Source organism: Orussus abietinus, unplaced genomic scaffold (genome assembly GCF_000612105.2).
Source record: "Orussus abietinus isolate OABI.00-Male unplaced genomic scaffold, Oabi_2.0 scaffold101, whole genome shotgun sequence".
Lineage (NCBI taxonomy): Eukaryota > Metazoa > Arthropoda > Insecta > Hymenoptera > Orussidae > Orussus > Orussus abietinus.
Window position 1 is genome coordinate 148,679 of NW_019394361.1, and position 17,757 is coordinate 166,435.

Genomic DNA, 17,757 nt, shown 5'->3' on the forward strand with positions numbered 1-17,757 from the left:
CGAGTTTGCGACATTTCAAAGTACCCGCAATTATAATTGCCGGCGCCTTGCGAAACTGGAACCTTTTCGATGCCGGTTACCCAGTTATTGTTGGACTCGATCGGTCAGAGTCTCTCCCATTTAATTGATTTAACGATTCGCTTCAATTATCGCTTTTTCACCGGTCAATTCGAGAAGTCATAGCCTGTTAAATGAAACTTTTTAATTGGAATGCTAAGAAACTTGTATTTAAATCCCAGGCCGACCCGCGGCGCAGTGCAACGCAAAATGTGCAAAGTCGACGGGAAGACTATTTTTTTTTTTTTTTTTTTTCATTACAAGAAGCACCGACTAGAGACTTGCTCCATTGCGTAATTAAAATGAAAATGATATCTTTTGCGGTATCGGTGGTGTGCGACTCGTTTCGCCACCTGTCTGGTACTTCTGTTGCTTTTTGCGAAGTTGCAACCGAGTACCAAGGTACATGCGTACCTCTTATTTCAATCGAGGTGTACTTTCAGCTCGAGTAGGATTTATGTCGGCATCGAGTGACACGAGACAGTCGATAAGAGACTCTTCTCAATGAGACATTACCGAGTGAATGAAAATAATTATCAGTGCTGTCTCGTTTCGGAGGGATGAAAGATAACTATGACACCGAAAGAAAAATTAATGAACTAATGGAGATCGATTCTCGTACCGATTTTCGATGAACGAAAAGTATTTGCAATTATTGATATTAAAAATCCGATTTTTAAAGTCGACGCGTCCCAACGATAGGTATGTACATTTCGGTTCGTTATTTCTTAAAAAACTACCCAATGGAGAAATCGACGTGGAAGAGGTTGATAAAAATCACCCAAGGTACTCGTATGCGCGTCGAGGGAATGAACGCGAGTCGGCCCAAAGTACTGTCCGGGTAAAGTGACTGTGTCAGGTGCAACGAGTAGGCGCAATTATCCTGGAAAGTAAAACCCACCGGTAACAACTGTTCCGTAAATATTACGAGCGCAATGTACTCGCGGACATTACTTGCATGTTCGAGGGGAATTATCAGCTACTTTTGCGTAACCTCGTTATTCCGTTATTGAGTAATTTTCAGCCACTCGAATGATCGTTCCGCGACTTGCTCCGAATAAGAAAAAAGAATCTAAAAATAATCCCCACGGAGAAGCTACCAGTGGTTTTTATCCTCCGAGAAAAAATTTTCTTTGAATGGTCCCAAAGAATATATTTTGTTAATTCAAAGAATAATTATTTGACTGAAATAAATTGTCATAATTCCGAATAATTGTTGTATCCAATTTATTCGAGTCAAATAATTATTCATTGTTCGTTCAACATTAATGTGCCAGCAATACACGAGATCGTTTAGAACTCCGCGAAATGCACTTTCGGCTGCATCACTCTTTCCACCGTAAAAAAAAAAAAGTACCGCGACGTTTCCCTGTCACATCACCATTAATCGTTCCCGCTTGAACTTGACGCGAGAGAAGATTTAACCAAATACTTCATAATAAAAAATAAATAAAACCATGCGTTAAAAGAATTTTGTGTACAATTATCGGTTAACATTCAGATAATTTCCGACTTTTTGGAAATTATTTCACTTCCATAAATGTAGAGTTAATTTTCGGTCCAAACAAAATGGCGAATTTTTCCTCTTACGAGGTAAGATCGTAAAATATGGAAATAGTGGGAGGTGGAAAATGGCGTAAGAAATGAAAACAACTAAAAGAATGCATCGCGAAACGTCGTGATAAATCAGAAATAACGTCTCCTCGTAAATCGGGGAGGATTCTCTCGTGTTTGCGACCAAGTGTCGCGAATCAGGTCGGCGGCCTTTTCGGCGACCATTATGACCGCTGCCACGGGATTTGCGTTGGGCACGATCGGGAAAATGGAGGCGTCGGCAACGCGGACATTGTCGATGCCGTAAACTCGAAGTTGAGGGTCCGTCACGGCTTCGGGGTCCCAACTGGGACCCATTTTGCAGGTCCCGGATTGGTGGTTTTCGGGCCCCGTTCGAGCGCGGATCACGCACTCCCAGTAGGCGTCGGTGCCGAAGTGGTACCTGAGGAAAGGATAAAAAATCGGATACTACGTTATCGGAAAAGTTGCCAAACCTTGAATTTTTTCACAATTTCTCTACGTTTAATATACCAATTTATTTGTATTGCCAATAAAAAATTACCCGGTGCACCAGGGGTGCTTCTCGGAGTCCAGCTGCAGGTCCCACATCTTCATGGCCTTGGTATCGGCCAGCTCGGTGACTTTCCTGATCCCCTCGATCAGGACCTTCACGTCCTGGGGGTCCTCGAAGTAATTCGGATACAGAAGAGGAGGGTCCAGAGGGTTCTTCGACCTAAGGGTCATGTACCCCCGAGTGTTGGCGATTACGACGGTCGGCCTGGCGACGATGTCCCTCCTCGTGGGGCACGTCCCTAGACTCCCGTTGGGACACTCGATGGTGTGCCCGGTCTTCGGACAAGTGGAGCTGAACCCGTCGAAGAAGACCTGGAGGTCGGGAACCCCGGGCACGGCGTACCTGCTCTCCAGGAAGGCGGTGACCTGGGTCAGGCCCGTGCTGGAGATGGGTCCGGTCCTGGTCTCCACGAACTCGTTGACCGCCGTCAGGGTCAGGGTCTCGAAGTGCGTGTCGTTGATGCTCATCTTCACGGGAACGGACACGTGATTGTGGAGGTTGCGGCCCACGGGGAGGTCCTTGACGACGGGAATGCCCAGGGCCTCGAGGTCCTTCCCGATTCCGACGCCCGAGGTCATCAGGATCTGCGGGGACCCTATGGCCCCTGCCGTCAGGACGACCTCCTTGTCGGCCACGGCTCCCCTCCTTCGACCCCGGAAATCCACGTACTCCACCCCGGTCGCCCTCTTGGTCCTCTCGTCGATGACGACCCTGGTCACGTGGGCGTTGGTGAGCACGTCCAAGTTCCTCCTGCGCGCGATCGGCCTCAGGTAGTTCCTCGAGGTGGTCCCCCTGATGCCGTTGTCGGTCAGCATCGGCGCTATCATGAAGCCCGTCTGGTTTAAGCCCGACAGGCCCATCGTCCTATGGCCGAGCTCCTTCGCGGCCTGAACGAGGTAGTCGGCGAAGTCCGGCTTGTGAGGGAAGTAGTTGATCTTCATGGGCCCTCCCGTCTTGAGTCTGGAGAACAGCTGATTGGACACCATCCGCGGATCCTGCGGATTTTCGGCTCGCTCGAAGTAGTGCTCGATCTCGCCGTAGGACCACCCTTTGTTGCCCATCCGGGCCCACCTGTTGTAGATCTCCGGGTGTCCTCTGGCGTACATCATCCCGTACATCCCTCCGGTCCCGGAGACCATTTTTCCTCGCGGCCAGGCGCACACCCCTCCGCTCTCTGGAAATCCCTTAAGGCGTTATGAAAGTGTCATGTACATATGCCATTGTTGGTTCTTGCCCGGGATAACTCAAAAATTATTTTGTCGGAAAATGAAAGACCACCAGTTTCAAGACCTTCGTTAGGACCTCCTTAATCAAGTGTTAAAGTTTCAAATTATTCGGTACACCCAGTTTGGAGAAAAATTTCGTTCTCGTTGTAGAAACGTTTTGGGAGCAATTGAATAAAAATGTTGAAAACGCCGACGTTCCTCCCCGATGCCCGAAAGAAGTCTATCCTTTTGTTAGAAAAGAATAGGTAGAGAAAATTGGAATATAATTATTTTTTACCCAAGCACGCCGTCGGATGCGGCTTCGTTGGCTCCGTCAAGAAACGCCAATCCAGGGACGAGTTAATGGCGTTGAAGGCCAGTCCTGGGAGAGAAGTCATCGTGGGCTCCTCGGGTCCTGCTTCCACTAATAAAACCTTCCACTCGGGATTGTCGCTTAACCTCCTTGCGAGAACGGGTCCTGCGACCCCGGCGCCGACGATGATGAAATCGTACCTAAAAAATTTCTCATCAAAAGTTGTTTCTCAACGAGGGACATGGAATACGATGAAATCAAATTTCCTTTTATTTTTGTTAATCGTTAGAACCAGGAAAACGATTATTGTTCCGTTTCTCTCGTGCCATTTAAGCGTGATCGCTGTTTCCTACCTTTTCTCCCGAGGAATTTCGTTTCGTCCCGCCCTTCTACAGGGATCCGAAATGTCGCACTTGGCCATCATCAAAGTCTGCAGCAGCATCATGAAAGAGGTCAGACTTCCACAGGCTGCGTTGAAATAAGTCGTATCCTCGAATTGACATTGCACGCAGGATCCACTGGTAGCCGTGGGCGGCTCCATGAAAGAGTCGCCCATATTTTCTTTCTAAAAGCGAAAATCGCAAAAATATTGTATGGACCCCCTGAGAAAAAAAAGGTCACCGACCCAAAGACAAATTTGGTCAATTCGAGCAGTAGCGATTTCACTCGAATAAACTCAAATAAATTGTCATCGTTCCGAAGACATTTTGTATCTACTTTATTCGAATTTATTCAAGTAAAATAAATATTCTTTGAATTAATAAAATACTTCTTTGGTTCGATGAATTTTTTTTTCTCCGCGTGCCGCTCGAAGAAAAGATATTTCAGAATTACCGTTGAGCGTTGATTTTCGTCTGGAATATTTTTTAGATTTTTACAGGGATTTCGGGGCGACGAGCTCGCGTCGAAGCTCGCGCTTCGACTGCCTACGGTTGGTTTTTTCGTTCGGTATTTCTGGGGATTATTAGGCGGGAAAGACCAATAATTGTACAACCTTGGCATTGTAGGTCAAATTTCGCGAACACCTGCTCGTTTCTTTTTACCGACCCATTTGATAACTCCCGCATCTCGACTAGTATCGACTTTTGCCAAGACTTTCTCGTGGGAGGTGAAATTCGTTTCTTCTTTCCTGGTGAGCTAATCGGGTCGACGGATTAAAATATTTTCCAAAAGGAGGAAAACGAGTGGGTTGAATTTTCTTTTAAATTGCGGATCAAATTTTTCGCCGCTTCGATGACCTTATATAATATTTTTAAAATTAAATTTTCCGATCCTCAAATTATTACAGCTGAGTCGAAAGCGACGCTAGGTTAATAAATCATGAAAGGTGTGGTTAATCGCACGTATTAATTACCAGGGACTCGTAATTGAAAATTTATCGAATCATCGATAAGATGGCGAAATTTTAAATTAAACACAACGCCCTAAATTACGTCGCACTATTTTTCACGGGTCCGACAACCTGTTTAAACTTAAAAAATACCCTACAAACGACTAGTAAATGTTTAGATAGCTCAGATAATATGATCGTAATAATTCCTTGCAATTGAAATCGATTTCGCTAGTTTAACCAACACTTTCGACATTATCTCCTCCGCCGAGAGAGCTCCGAATATCGTCAAATATTTCATATTCTTCGCAACGGCAAATATTATTCTTCGGGAGAACTCGTTGAAGTTATTATTGAACTTTACCTGTAATTACGCCTCGAGGAAAAGATCAAGTTCGTTGAGTGTTATTTTTTTTTTTCTCGTCGATAAAACTCTTCCGACATTCGTTATCGCACATCCGAAAATTCTCATCCATTTATTGCGCGAGTCCAAAGATGGGCAAAATTCCAAGTTTTGCTTTCACGGTGGAAAAGCATTTTTAAAATAATGATTTTTTCACTTGCGATTCCGTCATTGCCAGTTCATTCGATTTCAAGAGGTCGTTCATCCGTTAAACTCTTTCACAGCTCGTTCACCTTTTACGGACGTCAGAGCTCGCGACGAAGACCCACTGTACAGTCAGTCCGCAATTATTCGAGATATCACGAACTGGCCGGAGAGTAACGTCGATTATGCTCCATTCTATCCGACGAAACCAGATACGACTGTGAAATACTCGGAAAGTTTATCCTGTCGGAAGTGTCATCGTCCCGCCCCATCCGGAGACGTTTTCTAAGCCAAACGTGACCACGAATTTAAACCGTGATACTAAAACTCGAAAGAATATTTCCATATATTAAAAAGAATTAAATGTCGAAAAATCAAGAATCACGTAGGGTCGACTATTACTATTTCCGATGAAAAATCGCATTTCCTATATTTTTTCCCTGAATGATTTTTGAAAATTTAGAAAAAAATGTAATCGACCCGTAATTCGAATCGCCTTTTTACTTTCAATTTTCATTATCCCTCGCGCCTAAATAAGTACTTAAATAGCGTAAAGTCGGACGCCTTCTTTTTTTCGACTTTCTCGATTTCTTTCTGGAATTAGATTCCGAGGACGCGAGCTCTTCGTCAAATAATTCCAGAATCGTCATCAAATCCTCCCAAGAATCTCCTCTCTCCCCCGAGGAGGAATTTCCCTGCTTCTTCAACTTTTTCGCAATCCTTTCCACCGTTTCCCTGGTTTTCTCGTCCAAATTGCTCTTCAAAAGCTGCCTCTTGATTTCCTCGAATTGAAGGAAAGTCGTCTCCACCTCCCTCCGCCACGTCTCTTCTCGTTCCTCCATTTCGCAGCCATTTCCATCCTCCTCTTCCTTATCTTTTCCCGAAAGGGCCGAAGAATTTCCCCGATTTTTCCACCTCTTCCTCGCTTCGCGCAGCAATTTCCTCCTCTTCTTTTGGATCAATCTTTCCTCGACTTCCGGACTCCTCATCCCGACCCAGTCTTCCTTTATCATGTCGGCGCCTTTCTCGGCGATCATTATCGTCGGTGCGTTGGTATTCCCGGTGACGATGTTCGGCATTATCGACGCGTCGATAACGCGGAGCCCTGCTATTCCGCGGACGCGGAGCCTGGCGTCCACGACCGCCATCTTGTCTTCCGCAGGCCCCATCTTGCAGGTCCCGCTCGGATGATAAATCGTCATCGTGTAGTATCTCACGTGGCAACGCCAGTACTCGTCCGAGAGATATTCAAAGGACGAGCATTCCGGGACGAGATTCGAATTCGGCCTGGCGTTCAATTTCCGCATAATTTGGGTCCGGCTCATGTCGTGCACGAACTTCGCCCCCTCGACCTGAGGACAATTTCGACCTCTTAGGATCCGTCTCTTCGAGTTCTAATATTTATTTATTCGAGATGATCGCTATTTCGACGAAACTAAAGTTCTTACCAAAACCTCCAGGTCGTGGGGGTCGGAAAAATAATTAGGCACGATGACGGGATGCCGCCTCGGGTCGGCGTCTCTCAGTTCGATGTATCCCCTGCTCCGAGGTCTCGTCAACAAGGGAATCACCGAGTAAGTGTCGCGGTACAGGATATCCTCGTAGAGAGTCGCAAAGAACTCGTCCTTCAGTCCGGATCCCCTTTTCCCGAACAGGCCCCCGTCGGAGTTGTCGGCCGAGGAAGCCAGGAAGAGCTGAACGTCCGGATGGTCGTCGGATGCGTCGGCGAACCTGAGGAGGATATTGCAAACGGTACATGTCGAGGTGTTCGTTTCAAAATTAATACTCGTTTGAACAATTCGGATGCAATTTGTTCATGAAATGATAAGGCACTGGGACTTTCTAGGATACGGTGCCCCGGGTTCGGAAAAAAGTTTCGTTAAGGTGAAGTGAAACCCCCTTCAAATCAGTCGATTCGAATACAAAACTTTTTTTTAAGGGTATTGGACCAAACTGTCCGAAACTTTGACACGTCGCTCCTGATCATCTAAGAATTGTCCCGACACATTCAAAATTTGGATTTTTCAACAAAATTTTTTAACTCAGCCCAGACAAGAACCAAAATGGCGTCGAGCTCTCATATTTCGATCAATATACAATTATCGAAGGCTCTAATATGAGAAACTAAAGGGTCGGGACAATTTTACGAGAATTTAGAACACTCTGGAAATCGATAAACTCGCATTTCAAAGGGATAAAGGCAAAAAAAGTGTTGTATGCGCTTCTATGCTAAAACAATGGGAATACGAGGTCTCGGAGTGAAAATTTAATTGACCTGGAAATCACAGATGGCGCAGGGGGTCCCTCTGCAGGTCAATTAGGGCCCCAGAAAGCACGAATCCAGAGGATTTCTGGAGTTTTACTTCGATTTCTTGATAATTATTGTACGAAAACGACAGGTGGAGTATGCCATTTGGTACAATACCCAATATAATTCGACACAGCTGTCAATATAAAAACGAACGTCGGCAACGTAGGCATTTAGAAAAATCTTCTTTATCGACGTCGATCAAGTTCCTCGACGTGTTTCACTTCACCTTAACGAGACCTCTTTGACGCGATCCTTACGCTACGTTAAATAACCCAAAAATAAAGTAAGGAAAGAAAAAGCGGATCGATGACCGATAAAGAAGATAAACGTCTCACTTGGTCTTGACGAAGGCCATGGCCTCGCACTCGGGCACCATGTACAAGGGTCCGGTCCGATTCCCCAAAAACTGCTTGATGGAAGCCAGGGTGAGGAACCTGGGCAACACGAACGCGAACCCCGTAGGTTCCGGGCACTCCTTGGGAGGATCGATCAGGTAGGTCATGCCTCCGATGGCGACGTGATCCTGAAGATTCCTCCCGACCCCCGGGCTGTCCAGGACGAGGGGCACCCCGACCTCCCGGAGGTGATCCTTGGGCCCCACCCCGGAGAGCATCAGCAGCTGCGGGGACTGAACGGCCCCGGCGGCCAGGAGGACCTCCCTCCTGGCGTGGGCGACGTATCTCTTCACCCCCCTGCGAAATTCCACCCCGAAGGCCACCCTGGAGTCCGCGTCGACCAGGACCCTGTCCACCGTGGAGCGAGTGCCGACGTGCAGGTTCCTCCTCTTCGAGGCAGGCCTGAGGAACGCCTTGGCGGCGCTGCACCTGAGTCCGTCCCTCAGGGTGCCCTGGGAGAGGGCGAAGCCCGCCTGGCTGGGCCCGTTGACGTCCACCTCCCGGTAGCCCATCTCCTGGCCGGCTCTTAAAAAATAGCCGGCGATGGGAGCGCGGTACCTGAACCTCTCCACCGTCAGGTACCCTCCGGTTCCATGGAAAGGCGAGTCCCTCAACTCGGGGATGGTCATGTCCTCGGACTTCTTGAAGTACGGGAGCACGCTCTCGAAGTCCCAGCCCGGGTTCCCCAGGTCGCTCCAAAGGTCGTAGTCGCGCCTGTTCCCCCGGACGTAGAGCATGGCGTTCAGGACGCTGCTGCCCCCCAGGACCTTCCCTCGCGGCCAGTTGCACCGGTTCCCGATCATGCCCTGGCAGTACCCCAAAGAGGGCTCCGTCTTGAACTGCCAGTCCAGGGAAGTGAGCTGGAGGGTCGGGAAGGCCAGCGGCACCTCGGAGAGGATCGTCTCGTCGCCTCCGGCCTCCAGCAGCAGGATCGTCCAGTTCTGGTTTTCCGAGAGCCTGTTCGCCAGGACGGACCCTGCCGAGCCCGCGCCGACGATGACGAAGTCGTAGCTGGGGAGCAGCTCCTTCGGCGGAATCGCCTCGACCCGGTTCTCCTTGTCCAGGATGTCCTGGCGGAGCAGGACTATCAGGAACCGAAGGAACACCAGGAAGCCCACTTCCTGGCCGTAGGACAACGCGATCCGCGTTGCCGAGAACGCTCCTAGGAGAGTCATCCCCGGGAACGTCTATTTCGCGTATCTACCCGGACAAGGATGTCCTATCCCGATACGCGGTGACGCGTATCTCGGAATTTTGTGCCCTCGCCTCTTCCGAATCCATCCGCGCGAAGAGGTCTTCCATGTAGCGAGTCCGAAGTTTACTTTACATCCTGTATTAAAATATATTTTAATCGATTTCTGCCTCTTTACTCATGCGAGCACGCGTATACGAGGTATAACCCGATCGGGAAAATTCTGCAACGTCCGAAATCCCGGTCGCGTGCAATATCGCTCCCGGGAAGAACACTTTTTCTCCATTCTTTCGGTAACGGGTAACCGATTACGAGGATTTAGCACATATTTGGTAAGCACTCGAGGCACGGTTCCCCCGGGTTCGTTTCGACACCCAGCGTTGACGGCGGTAAAAATGGGAAAGAATTTTTTTTTTTCGTGCGCGACGTCCCGAGATAAAAATTACGATTGTTCCAAAGAGGGTTCTTTGACAACTAATAGGGAGTCAATGCATTGACACTTTCGATGACGCGCGCCACTGTTGAATACGTGCCAGTTTAATTATCGCGATGCGAGTACGTCGAGTTGCGGGGCATGCGGCAACGAGTAACGCCTCGTCAGCTGTTTTTTTCCCCACGCAGTTAAGGTGAAGTGAAACGTCCTTCAAATCAGTCGATTCGAATACAACACTTTTTTTTAAGGGTATTAGACCAAACTGTCCGAAACGACACATTACTCCTGATAATCTAATTGTCCTGACACATTCAAAATTTGGATTTTTCAACAAAATTTTTTAACTCAGTCCAGACCAGAATTAAAATGGCGTCGAGCCCTGATATTTCGATCGATATACAATTATCGAAGGCTCTGATATGAGAATCGAAAGGGTCAGGACAATTTTACAAGAATTTAGAACACTCTGGTAATCGATAAACTCGCATTTGAACGGGATAAAGGCAAAATAAGTGTTGTATGCGCTTCTTTGCCAAAACGATGGGAATACGAGGTCTCGGAGTGAAAATTTAATTGACCTGGAAATCACAGATGGCGCAGGGGGTCCCTCCGCAGTCAATTAGGGCCCCAGAAGGCATGAATCCAGAGGATTTCTGGAGTTTTACTTCGATTTCTTTATAATTATTGTACAAAAACGACAGGTGGAATATGCCATTTGGTACAATACCCAATATAATTCGATATAGCTGTCGATATAAAAACGAAAGTCGGCAACGTAGGTATTTATAAAAACCTTCTTTATCGACGTTGATCAAATTCCTCGACGTGTTTCACTTCACCTTCGGAATTCGTAATAAAAACGTGTATTACATTTAATCGATGACTCCGTTAAGAAGCATAGTCCATAATTCGTGTCTACTATTTACGGAAACGTTAGTCCTTTATTTCATTTCCCTGAGAGAGCGTACATTACGGTTAATTAAATTCGTCCATACCGTTAAATACATACATCGTTTCCAGTCGCGTGCATTCGATCATCGGGATTACTCGTTCACCTCATCGTCTAAATCTGAGAAATATTTCACTTTCGTATACATGAGCGCTCGTTAGAGAGTATTCCTCGACAAGGTCGAGAGTCATGTATTATATTTGAAAATGACTTTGCAAAAGCTCGAGAAAGTTTTATCTGCATACTAACGACACGCGGGATTTATGCTAATGACTGAGAATAAATTAAATCGGGTCAGTCCGTAACAATGTGGAATGCCGATTTTTCTTGTGGTCGTTGTGCGCAGCAATTGTCACGGGATATTTTCAAACGAGAAATGTGGGTAATGAAAAAAAAAACCGTACGCTCTGCTACGATAACCTACGACATTGTTATAAAAACGTACGTATTCTTTTCGGGTATGAATAAGTGTCTCTCGCGATAGCGCTTAAACTAACATTATTCCTACAAAGAGTCCGTCCCGTTCTGTACATTATAATACATCGAGATTAGTATCTCGTTTCTAGCGTTTCCTTATCAGGAGGGTCCGTGCCGGTAGCGATCGATCGTTAATTAAATCCTCCACTCTCGTTCATTAAACCGTCGAACTCGTACTCGACCCGTTATCGATCGCGTTAAATCGACCAATCAAACGTAATTACCCGAATTAATCAACGTATTGGGTTTTAGAGGGAACGATTCACTTGTTCCTACTTTCTTTCGCTTAACGATTGAACGCGGTTCGATCGATCGATTAGCCCCGGCCGAATAATTATCGTATCTCGTAATTTTCTTGGACCATCGCTCGCTGTCGTTACGATCCGCTATTTTAATTTTAGTCACGCCAACGGCCATAGATTTGGACGTTACGAGGACACCCCGGACCCTCAGACCCGATGTTTCCTTTTCGACCAGAACTCCTTGATAAGGTCGGAGCCCTTCTCCCCGATCATGATAACCGGGGCATTGGTGTTCCCGCTGACGAGATTGGGCATGATGGAGGCATCGATGACCCTCAGGCCGGCAATACCGTAAACCTTGAGTCGTGGATCGACAACGGCTTCCCTGTCCCAGTAGGGCCCCATCTTGCAGGTCCCCACGGGATGGTAAATAGTGGCCGAGTAATACCTGATCATGCACTCCCAGTACGCATCGGTGTACGCCTCGATGCGCCTGCATCCCGGAAACTTCAAGGAACTCAGCTCGCTGCCGAACTTCTTGAAGGCCTCGGTCCTGCTGAGAGCGATGCCAATCTTGACGCCTTCCACGAGAGTGGCCATGTCCTGGGGGTCCTTGAAATAATTCGGATATATCAGGGGATGATCGAAGGGGTCCTTGCTCCTGAGTTCGATGACGCCCTTGCTCCTGGGCCTCAGCAGCATGGGGATGACGCTCCAGGTGTCCTTGTTCCCGATGGGTCCGAAAACCGCGTCGTAGAACCTCTTCGTCAAGCCGTGCACCTTCCTGATCTGCCTACCCCCGTCGGAATTCGTGGAGCCCGAGATGAAGTGCAGCTCGATGTCGGGGAAGTCCTCGGAGGCGTTGGCGTACTTGGTGTTGACGAAAGCCAGGCCCTCGACGCCGCCCAGGACGGTGAGGGGTCCGTCACCGAAGACGGCATACTGAAGGACGGCGGGGACGCTGTGCAGCCTGTTTTCCACCATGGACACTTCCTGGTTCACCATGAAGGTCAAGCCCCCCAGTCCAACGTGGTCCTGGAGGTTGTGCCCGACTCTCAGATCCTGAACCACGGGGATGCCGAGCCTGGTCAGGTGTTCCGCGGGTCCTACCCCCGAGAGCATCAGCAGCTGTGGCGATCCCACCGATCCTCCGGACAGGATCACCTCCTTGGTCGCGCGGATGCGGTAGGCCTTCCCTCCCTTGACGTACTCCACGCCGTAGGCCCTCTTCGTGGGCCCCGGCTCGATCAGCACCCTCGTGGCCTGCGAGAACATCGAGACGTGCAGGTTCTTCCTCAACCTGGCCGGCCTGAGGAAGGCCTTCGCCGACGAGCACCTGCTGCCCCTCCTGATGGTGCCCTGGGCGATCATGAACCCCGTATGGTGCTCCCCGTTGATGTCCCGGTTCTCGTACCCCATCTCCTGACCCGCCTGCACGAAGGCCGCGGCCAAGGGGGTGTGCCAGGGGGCCTCCTGCACGGTCAGGTAACCTCCCGTCGAGTGATACGGCGTCCGGGCCAGGTAGGGGTTCCGGTTGTCCTCGGACTTCTTGAAGTATCGCAACGCGTCCTTCCACCCCCAGCCGGGATTCCCCTGCTGTTCCCAGGTGTCGTAGTCCTTCTTGTTCCCCCGAAGGTACAGCATGTAGTTCAGCACGCTGCTGCCGCCTATCACCTTTCCTCGAGGCCAATTGCAGCGACCGTTCTCCATGGCTGAAACGTGAAATCGCTTCGTACTAAACGCCTACCCGTTTCGAGGCGGAACCTTTTGCCGTCCTTTGTATCGTAACGTCGGTAATTCAAAAATTGTTAGTCGAGGGTAAGCCGAAGACCTATCGCGAGGAGGTCGTCCCCTTGCTCCTCCTTTTACCTAGACACGCGTCTCCCTGGGGCTCGGTCTTGTACTTCCAGTCCAGCTTGCTGAGCTGCAGATACCCGGCCAATAACGGCACGTCCGAAATCTCCGTCTCGTCTCCTCCAGCTTCGAGGAGGAGCACGTTCCAGTCCTCGATCTCCGACAGTCGACTCGCCACTACGGCTCCTGAAATCCAACATCATTTCTCACCACTTTTGCTGCATTTTGTACCTCGGGCTTATACGTTAGCCTTCGATTCCTTCGATTTTGCAGGTGGACTTTCAAGCGTCATCGCGAGCGGAGCACCAAAACTTAGAGGAGGGAGAAGAGATTTAAAAAAAAACGGAATACGGCAGAACTTATGGAATTACTTAATATATTTCTTTTTAAGAATTTAAAGTACCGACCTGCCGATCCGGCTCCCACGACGATGAAGTCATAGGCCGGGAGGAGCAATTCCGGGGGCACGTCTATGGGTCGGGATTCCGGGTCCATGATCTCGTACTGAAAGTACGCGATCGCGGCAGCCAAGACCGGAAAGAACCACGATAGGCTTCCGGAAGTGGTGCCTACCATGCTCGTCAGGACGCTTTCGATCCCCATGGCTCAGGCACTTTGTCAACTAGCTGAAAATCAAAAATAAAATTCATTAAAAATCCTTGAGAAATTTTATTTTTATCTAACGCAGAAACTCTAATTTTCATTGGACACCTCGTTTATTTTATTTAATACCACTGTAAACGTCGAAAAAATTACGGATTTTTGACTATTCGACGTTCATGACGATATAGCCCCTCAACGACAAATATTCATTAACGTGAAATATATTTCTGAGGTATCGAAGTTGTTAAAATAAAGTTGGAAAAACCTCGGCTAATCGCTTCCACGTCCGGAGGTCCCGAAAAACGCGCAGTTCCACTTCAACCTCGAAGAATTCTAACGCGACTGAGGTGATTCCCGGGTCTCGTCCTCGTTGTCATTCACGCTCGGGAAGACGAAGAGGGCCAGGGGTAGACGAAGAAAGAAAAGGTACCAATAGCATGGCTTCGAAAGAGAAGCGGCTTTCACCACCTAAATATTCAAGAGTTTGATCCTTAATAACCACAGCCATTGCTCCCTGCCCCGCCCGCGCCACTCGTTGCAGCTGCACCTACCTATGCGCATCTCCCCAAGAAACAAAGTGCATCCAAATACGAAAAATACGATTCCCTTATCGAACGTAAAGAAGTCCTCTCAACGAACTTCCGCCCCTCAAAATGTCTCTAGAAAAAATTCTCAGAAGTTAAATGCAACTTTAAAGACACCATTTTTTTTTTTTCTATGAAAATTCATGTACGCGGTGAAATCGGTGCTCGAAAATATTTCGGAGTGAAAAATAATTTCGTTTGTTAGCGAAGACTTAATTTATTTAAAGAATTTTTTTTGTCGTATCGAACGAAAACCAGGGAAAGGAAAGGAAAAATAATTTCGTCCCTGGGGGGAAACCCTGGGGAGCGATCGATTCCAGGAAAGCGAGTCCAGGAATTTTGGACAGGGGGCATCGATTAATTACACGTCCACAAAGTACTTGCAATAAGTAGCCGGTTTAATGGCGTCGAGCCGACATGAGGTTCGTCACGTACCCCTCGAGTGTCGTACAGTACAGCAATCGCTACCTCGGGTTACCGTAATGCGTACCTGACTCAAATGCTAACCGAATGTGAAACTTTCGACTATTAAGTAATTTACCGGGGACACGATGGAAACTTTTTTGCGTGCAGGGTATTACCTCGCATGATAAGTAACGAGTACCTATAACGAGGGTACAAGGGAGCGCGTGTTGGGAAATCTTGCTTTCGAACGAATTTTTTAATATCGAATGTGCCATCTCCTTTTTCCAATGTAACAAAATACCACGACCCACGTTGTAATATTTCTATCGCATGGTAATTCTTGCGCAGTACCGAGATTTCAACGTTATCGCAAAAAAGGGGTGTTTTCAAGGAACGGCAAGATTTATTTGTACAGTTCTTCGAAAATAAATAAGAGGGCTCCAGGAGTGGCAATTCGTCATCGTTAGTTGTTGGCAGCGGTCAAGGCTCTTTTGCGAGTAAACCGGCGTTTCTTGCGAGCACCCCATTCACGGGCAATTGTGGCCCGAAAAAATGGCGCGTATTTTCCTGGAATGCGAACAGACCGAAGCCGCGGTCGTATTTTACTCGAACTAGTTCCGGAATGAACGGCGAGCCGCCCTCTCCCGTCGCAACCGTTAGGCTTCCCGTTTTCAAATTAACGAGTTACCTGCGAATCCAATGAAATCCGCCAGAAATTCTCCATCGAATCTTCAATTTAGCGGTATTTCGCTCAGGAGCTTCGCGCGGTAAAAAAGATGCATCCGCGTTTTACGCGAACGTTTTCTAGAACGATCGACGACCCGTAATCGCTCTCGTTTCTCCACTAACCTATAAACGAACGGAACTGGATCCGTCTTGAGCGCGCTTATTTTCAGGAAAGCCGTTGTCACTTTTAACGGTTAAAAGGCGGCACCAAAAACTCGACAAATACGTCGAATTTACGATAACGAAGTCGAACGACATCGGGCGGGACTTTTTCAATTTCGAAACCGCCTCCTTCCGGCGCAACGACGTTACGTCGAAATTCCGAGAAAGCAAAAACGATGGAAACTCTGTCGAGACTAGGATTCCGATCATCCGGTGCTCGAGAACCCCTCGTATTTACTTACGAATGAAATTTCTTTAAAATTGACGTCATCGTTGAAATAGCCCGTGGATACTTTCCGAACGCGATTTAAATCGTGCAATAAAATGCGAATCTTCCCCAAAGTCCTTACCGATGACGTAACAAGGAAGGAAAGGTTGCGCCATCCTAACCTAGAAGTCGATCCAAGTTCAGGGCCGCGAAGTGTCCTCTTGGTCGGGGCCAAAAACCGATGGAGAAATCCTGCCACTGTCGCCAAACGACGCACCCTTGACCCATGGAGGGATCGACCGACCTTCCGGGGGTGACCTCGCGGACGCACCGAGACCGCGCTCGACCGAGCTCGACCGTGACTTCGAGCACGGTCCCAGGCCACGCGGCCACGTAGACACCTAACGGTCCCTCGCTCCCCCCGCCCTTCCCCCCGCCGGTTCTCCTCTTGCCCGATTCTCCCGTCAGGCACGGTTTTTGAAAATTCTGTAAACGGGAGAAAAATGCTAAAACCCGCCTCTCGTGTTCCAGGCGGATGCTGCGGGTCCATGAAGAAGCGGACCATCGTCGGCGGTTACGCGTTCACCTGGTGGTTCGTGACCGACGTGCAGCGACTGTCTCTCGAGGTGATGACCCTGAACCCGGTCTGCGAGAGCGTGGAAACCGCCCAGGGGGTTCCCTTGACCGTCACCGGCGTGGCCCAGTGCAAGATCATGAAAGCCGACGAATTGCTGCACACCGCCAGCGAGCAGTTCCTGGGGAAGAGCGTCCACGAGATCAAGTCGACCATTCTCTCCACCCTGGAGGGACATCTTCGCGCGATCCTCGGTTGGGCCTCTTCTTCTCTCCGCTCTCTGGAATTCACGGAAATTGAAATTCGATTGAATTTTGCGCCCAGGTACCTTGTCGGTGGAGGAAGTTTACAAGGACCGGGACCAGTTCGCCGCTTTGGTCCGCGAAGTGGCAGCCCCGGATGTCGGTCGGATGGGCATCGAAATCCTGTCTTTCACTATAAAGGACGTTTACGACGACGTGCAGTACTTGGCATCTCTTGGGAAGGCGCAAACCGCGGCTGTCAAAAGGGATGCGGATGTTGGCGTTGCCGAAGCGAATCGAGACGCTGGGATTCGGGTACGTGAATTTTTCTAGTCCGATACGGTAAAATGGAAGCGGACGTCTCGAAGGTTAAGGTGAAGTGAAACATCCTTCAAATCAGTCGATTCGAATACAACACTTTTTTTTAAGGGTATTAGACCAAACTGTCCGAAACTTTGACACATCACTCCTGATCATCTAAGAATTGTCCTGACACGTTCAAAATTTGGATTTTTCAAAAAAAATTTTTTAACTCAGTCCAGACAAGAACCAAAATGGCGTCGAGCTCTGATATTTCGATCAATGTACAATTATCGAAGGCTCTGGTATGAGAATCGAAAGGGTCAGGACAATTTTACGAGAATTTAGAACACTCTGGTAATCGATAAACTCGCATTTGAACGGGATAAAGGCAAAAAAGTGTTGTATGCGCTTCTTTGCTAAAACGATGGGAATACGAGGTCTCGGAGTGAAAATTTAATTTACCTGGAAATCACAGATGGCGCAGGGGGTCCCTCCGCAGTCAATTGGGGCCCCAGAA

At 48.4% G+C, this 17,757-nt stretch overlaps 4 protein-coding genes across 9 annotated transcripts in view; 1 reads left to right on the forward strand and 3 right to left on the reverse strand.

The window, feature by feature from the left end:
• LOC105696587 (flotillin-2) overlaps positions 1 to 17,757 on the forward strand; it is a 74,282-nt gene that overhangs the window by 48,986 nt on the left and 7,539 nt on the right. For both annotated transcript variants that reach the window (XM_012419159.2, XM_012419160.1), the window contains exons 2-3: positions 16,653 to 16,949; positions 17,020 to 17,252. In XM_012419159.2, coding sequence (XP_012274582.1) covers positions 16,653 to 16,949; positions 17,020 to 17,252 — 530 coding nt within the window. The remainder of the gene's footprint in view (positions 1 to 16,652; positions 16,950 to 17,019; positions 17,253 to 17,757) is intronic.
• LOC105696585 (glucose dehydrogenase [FAD, quinone]) lies at positions 377 to 6,071 on the reverse strand. Of its 2 annotated transcripts, none has more exons than XM_012419154.2 (5): positions 4,538 to 4,732; positions 4,057 to 4,268; positions 3,689 to 3,903; positions 2,174 to 3,359; positions 377 to 2,053 (listed from the first exon to the last, which is right to left on the reverse strand). In XM_012419154.2, the coding sequence occupies exons 1-5, from the start codon at positions 4,703 to 4,705 to the stop codon at positions 1,744 to 1,746; spliced, it is 2,091 nt and encodes a 696-aa protein (XP_012274577.1). In that variant the 5' UTR covers positions 4,706 to 4,732; the 3' UTR covers positions 377 to 1,743. The 2 variants fall into 2 exon arrangements, with proteins under 2 accessions (XP_012274577.1, XP_012274578.1); XM_012419155.2 differs by lacking the exon at positions 4,538 to 4,732 and adding an exon at positions 5,398 to 6,071 and having other exon boundaries at positions 1,258 to 2,053.
• Positions 6,072 to 10,134, reverse strand: LOC105696584 (glucose dehydrogenase [FAD, quinone]-like). The gene is made up of 3 exons (XM_012419153.2): positions 8,227 to 10,134; positions 7,029 to 7,311; positions 6,072 to 6,932 (listed from the first exon to the last, which is right to left on the reverse strand). Exons 1-3 carry the CDS (start codon positions 9,459 to 9,461, stop codon positions 6,087 to 6,089), a joined length of 2,364 nt encoding a protein of 787 aa, XP_012274576.1. The 5' UTR covers positions 9,462 to 10,134; the 3' UTR covers positions 6,072 to 6,086.
• On the reverse strand, positions 10,820 to 16,500 carry LOC105696590 (glucose dehydrogenase [FAD, quinone]). 4 transcript variants are annotated; one of them, XM_012419169.1, is made up of 6 exons: positions 16,304 to 16,500; positions 14,588 to 14,695; positions 14,302 to 14,504; positions 13,841 to 14,059; positions 13,449 to 13,619; positions 10,820 to 13,291 (listed from the first exon to the last, which is right to left on the reverse strand). In XM_012419169.1, exons 4-6 carry the CDS (start codon positions 14,034 to 14,036, stop codon positions 11,787 to 11,789), a joined length of 1,872 nt encoding a protein of 623 aa, XP_012274592.1. In that variant the 5' UTR covers positions 14,037 to 14,059; positions 14,302 to 14,504; positions 14,588 to 14,695; positions 16,304 to 16,500; the 3' UTR covers positions 10,820 to 11,786. The 4 variants fall into 4 exon arrangements, with proteins under 4 accessions (XP_012274592.1, XP_012274591.1, XP_012274593.1 ...); XM_012419168.1 differs by lacking the exon at positions 14,588 to 14,695 and having other exon boundaries at positions 16,264 to 16,500; XM_012419170.1 differs by lacking the exons at positions 14,302 to 14,504; positions 14,588 to 14,695.

What these genes read in the sequence shown, in the direction of transcription:
- LOC105696585 (XM_012419154.2), bottom strand. Translation starts at nt 4,705, where the DNA reads ATGCCAAGGTTGTACAATTATTGGTCTTTCCCGCCTAATAATCCCCAG. An exon ending in ACGAAAATCAACGCTCAACG is followed by an intron (nt 4,269 to 4,537) that starts GTAATTCTGAAA and finishes TTTCGCTTTTAG; the next exon opens with AAAGAAAATATGGGCGACTC. An exon ending in AAGCACCCCTGGTGCACCGG is followed by an intron (nt 2,054 to 2,173) that starts GTAATTTTTTAT and finishes TCCTTTCCTCAG; the next exon opens with GTACCACTTCGGCACCGACG.
- LOC105696584 (XM_012419153.2), bottom strand. Translation starts at nt 9,461, where the DNA reads ATGACTCTCCTAGGAGCGTTCTCGGCAACGCGGATCGCGTTGTCCTAC. An exon ending in ATGGCCTTCGTCAAGACCAA is followed by an intron (nt 7,312 to 8,226) that starts GTGAGACGTTTA and finishes TATCCTCCTCAG; the next exon opens with GTTCGCCGACGCATCCGACG. An exon ending in CCCACGACCTGGAGGTTTTG is followed by an intron (nt 6,933 to 7,028) that starts GTAAGAACTTTA and finishes AATTGTCCTCAG; the next exon opens with GTCGAGGGGGCGAAGTTCGT.
- LOC105696590 (XM_012419170.1), bottom strand. Translation starts at nt 14,036, where the DNA reads ATGGGGATCGAAAGCGTCCTGACGAGCATGGTAGGCACCACTTCCGGA. An exon ending in CGTGGGAGCCGGATCGGCAG is followed by an intron (nt 13,620 to 13,840) that starts GTCGGTACTTTA and finishes GTTGGATTTCAG; the next exon opens with GAGCCGTAGTGGCGAGTCGA. An exon ending in CCAGGGAGACGCGTGTCTAG is followed by an intron (nt 13,292 to 13,448) that starts GTAAAAGGAGGA and finishes TTCACGTTTCAG; the next exon opens with CCATGGAGAACGGTCGCTGC.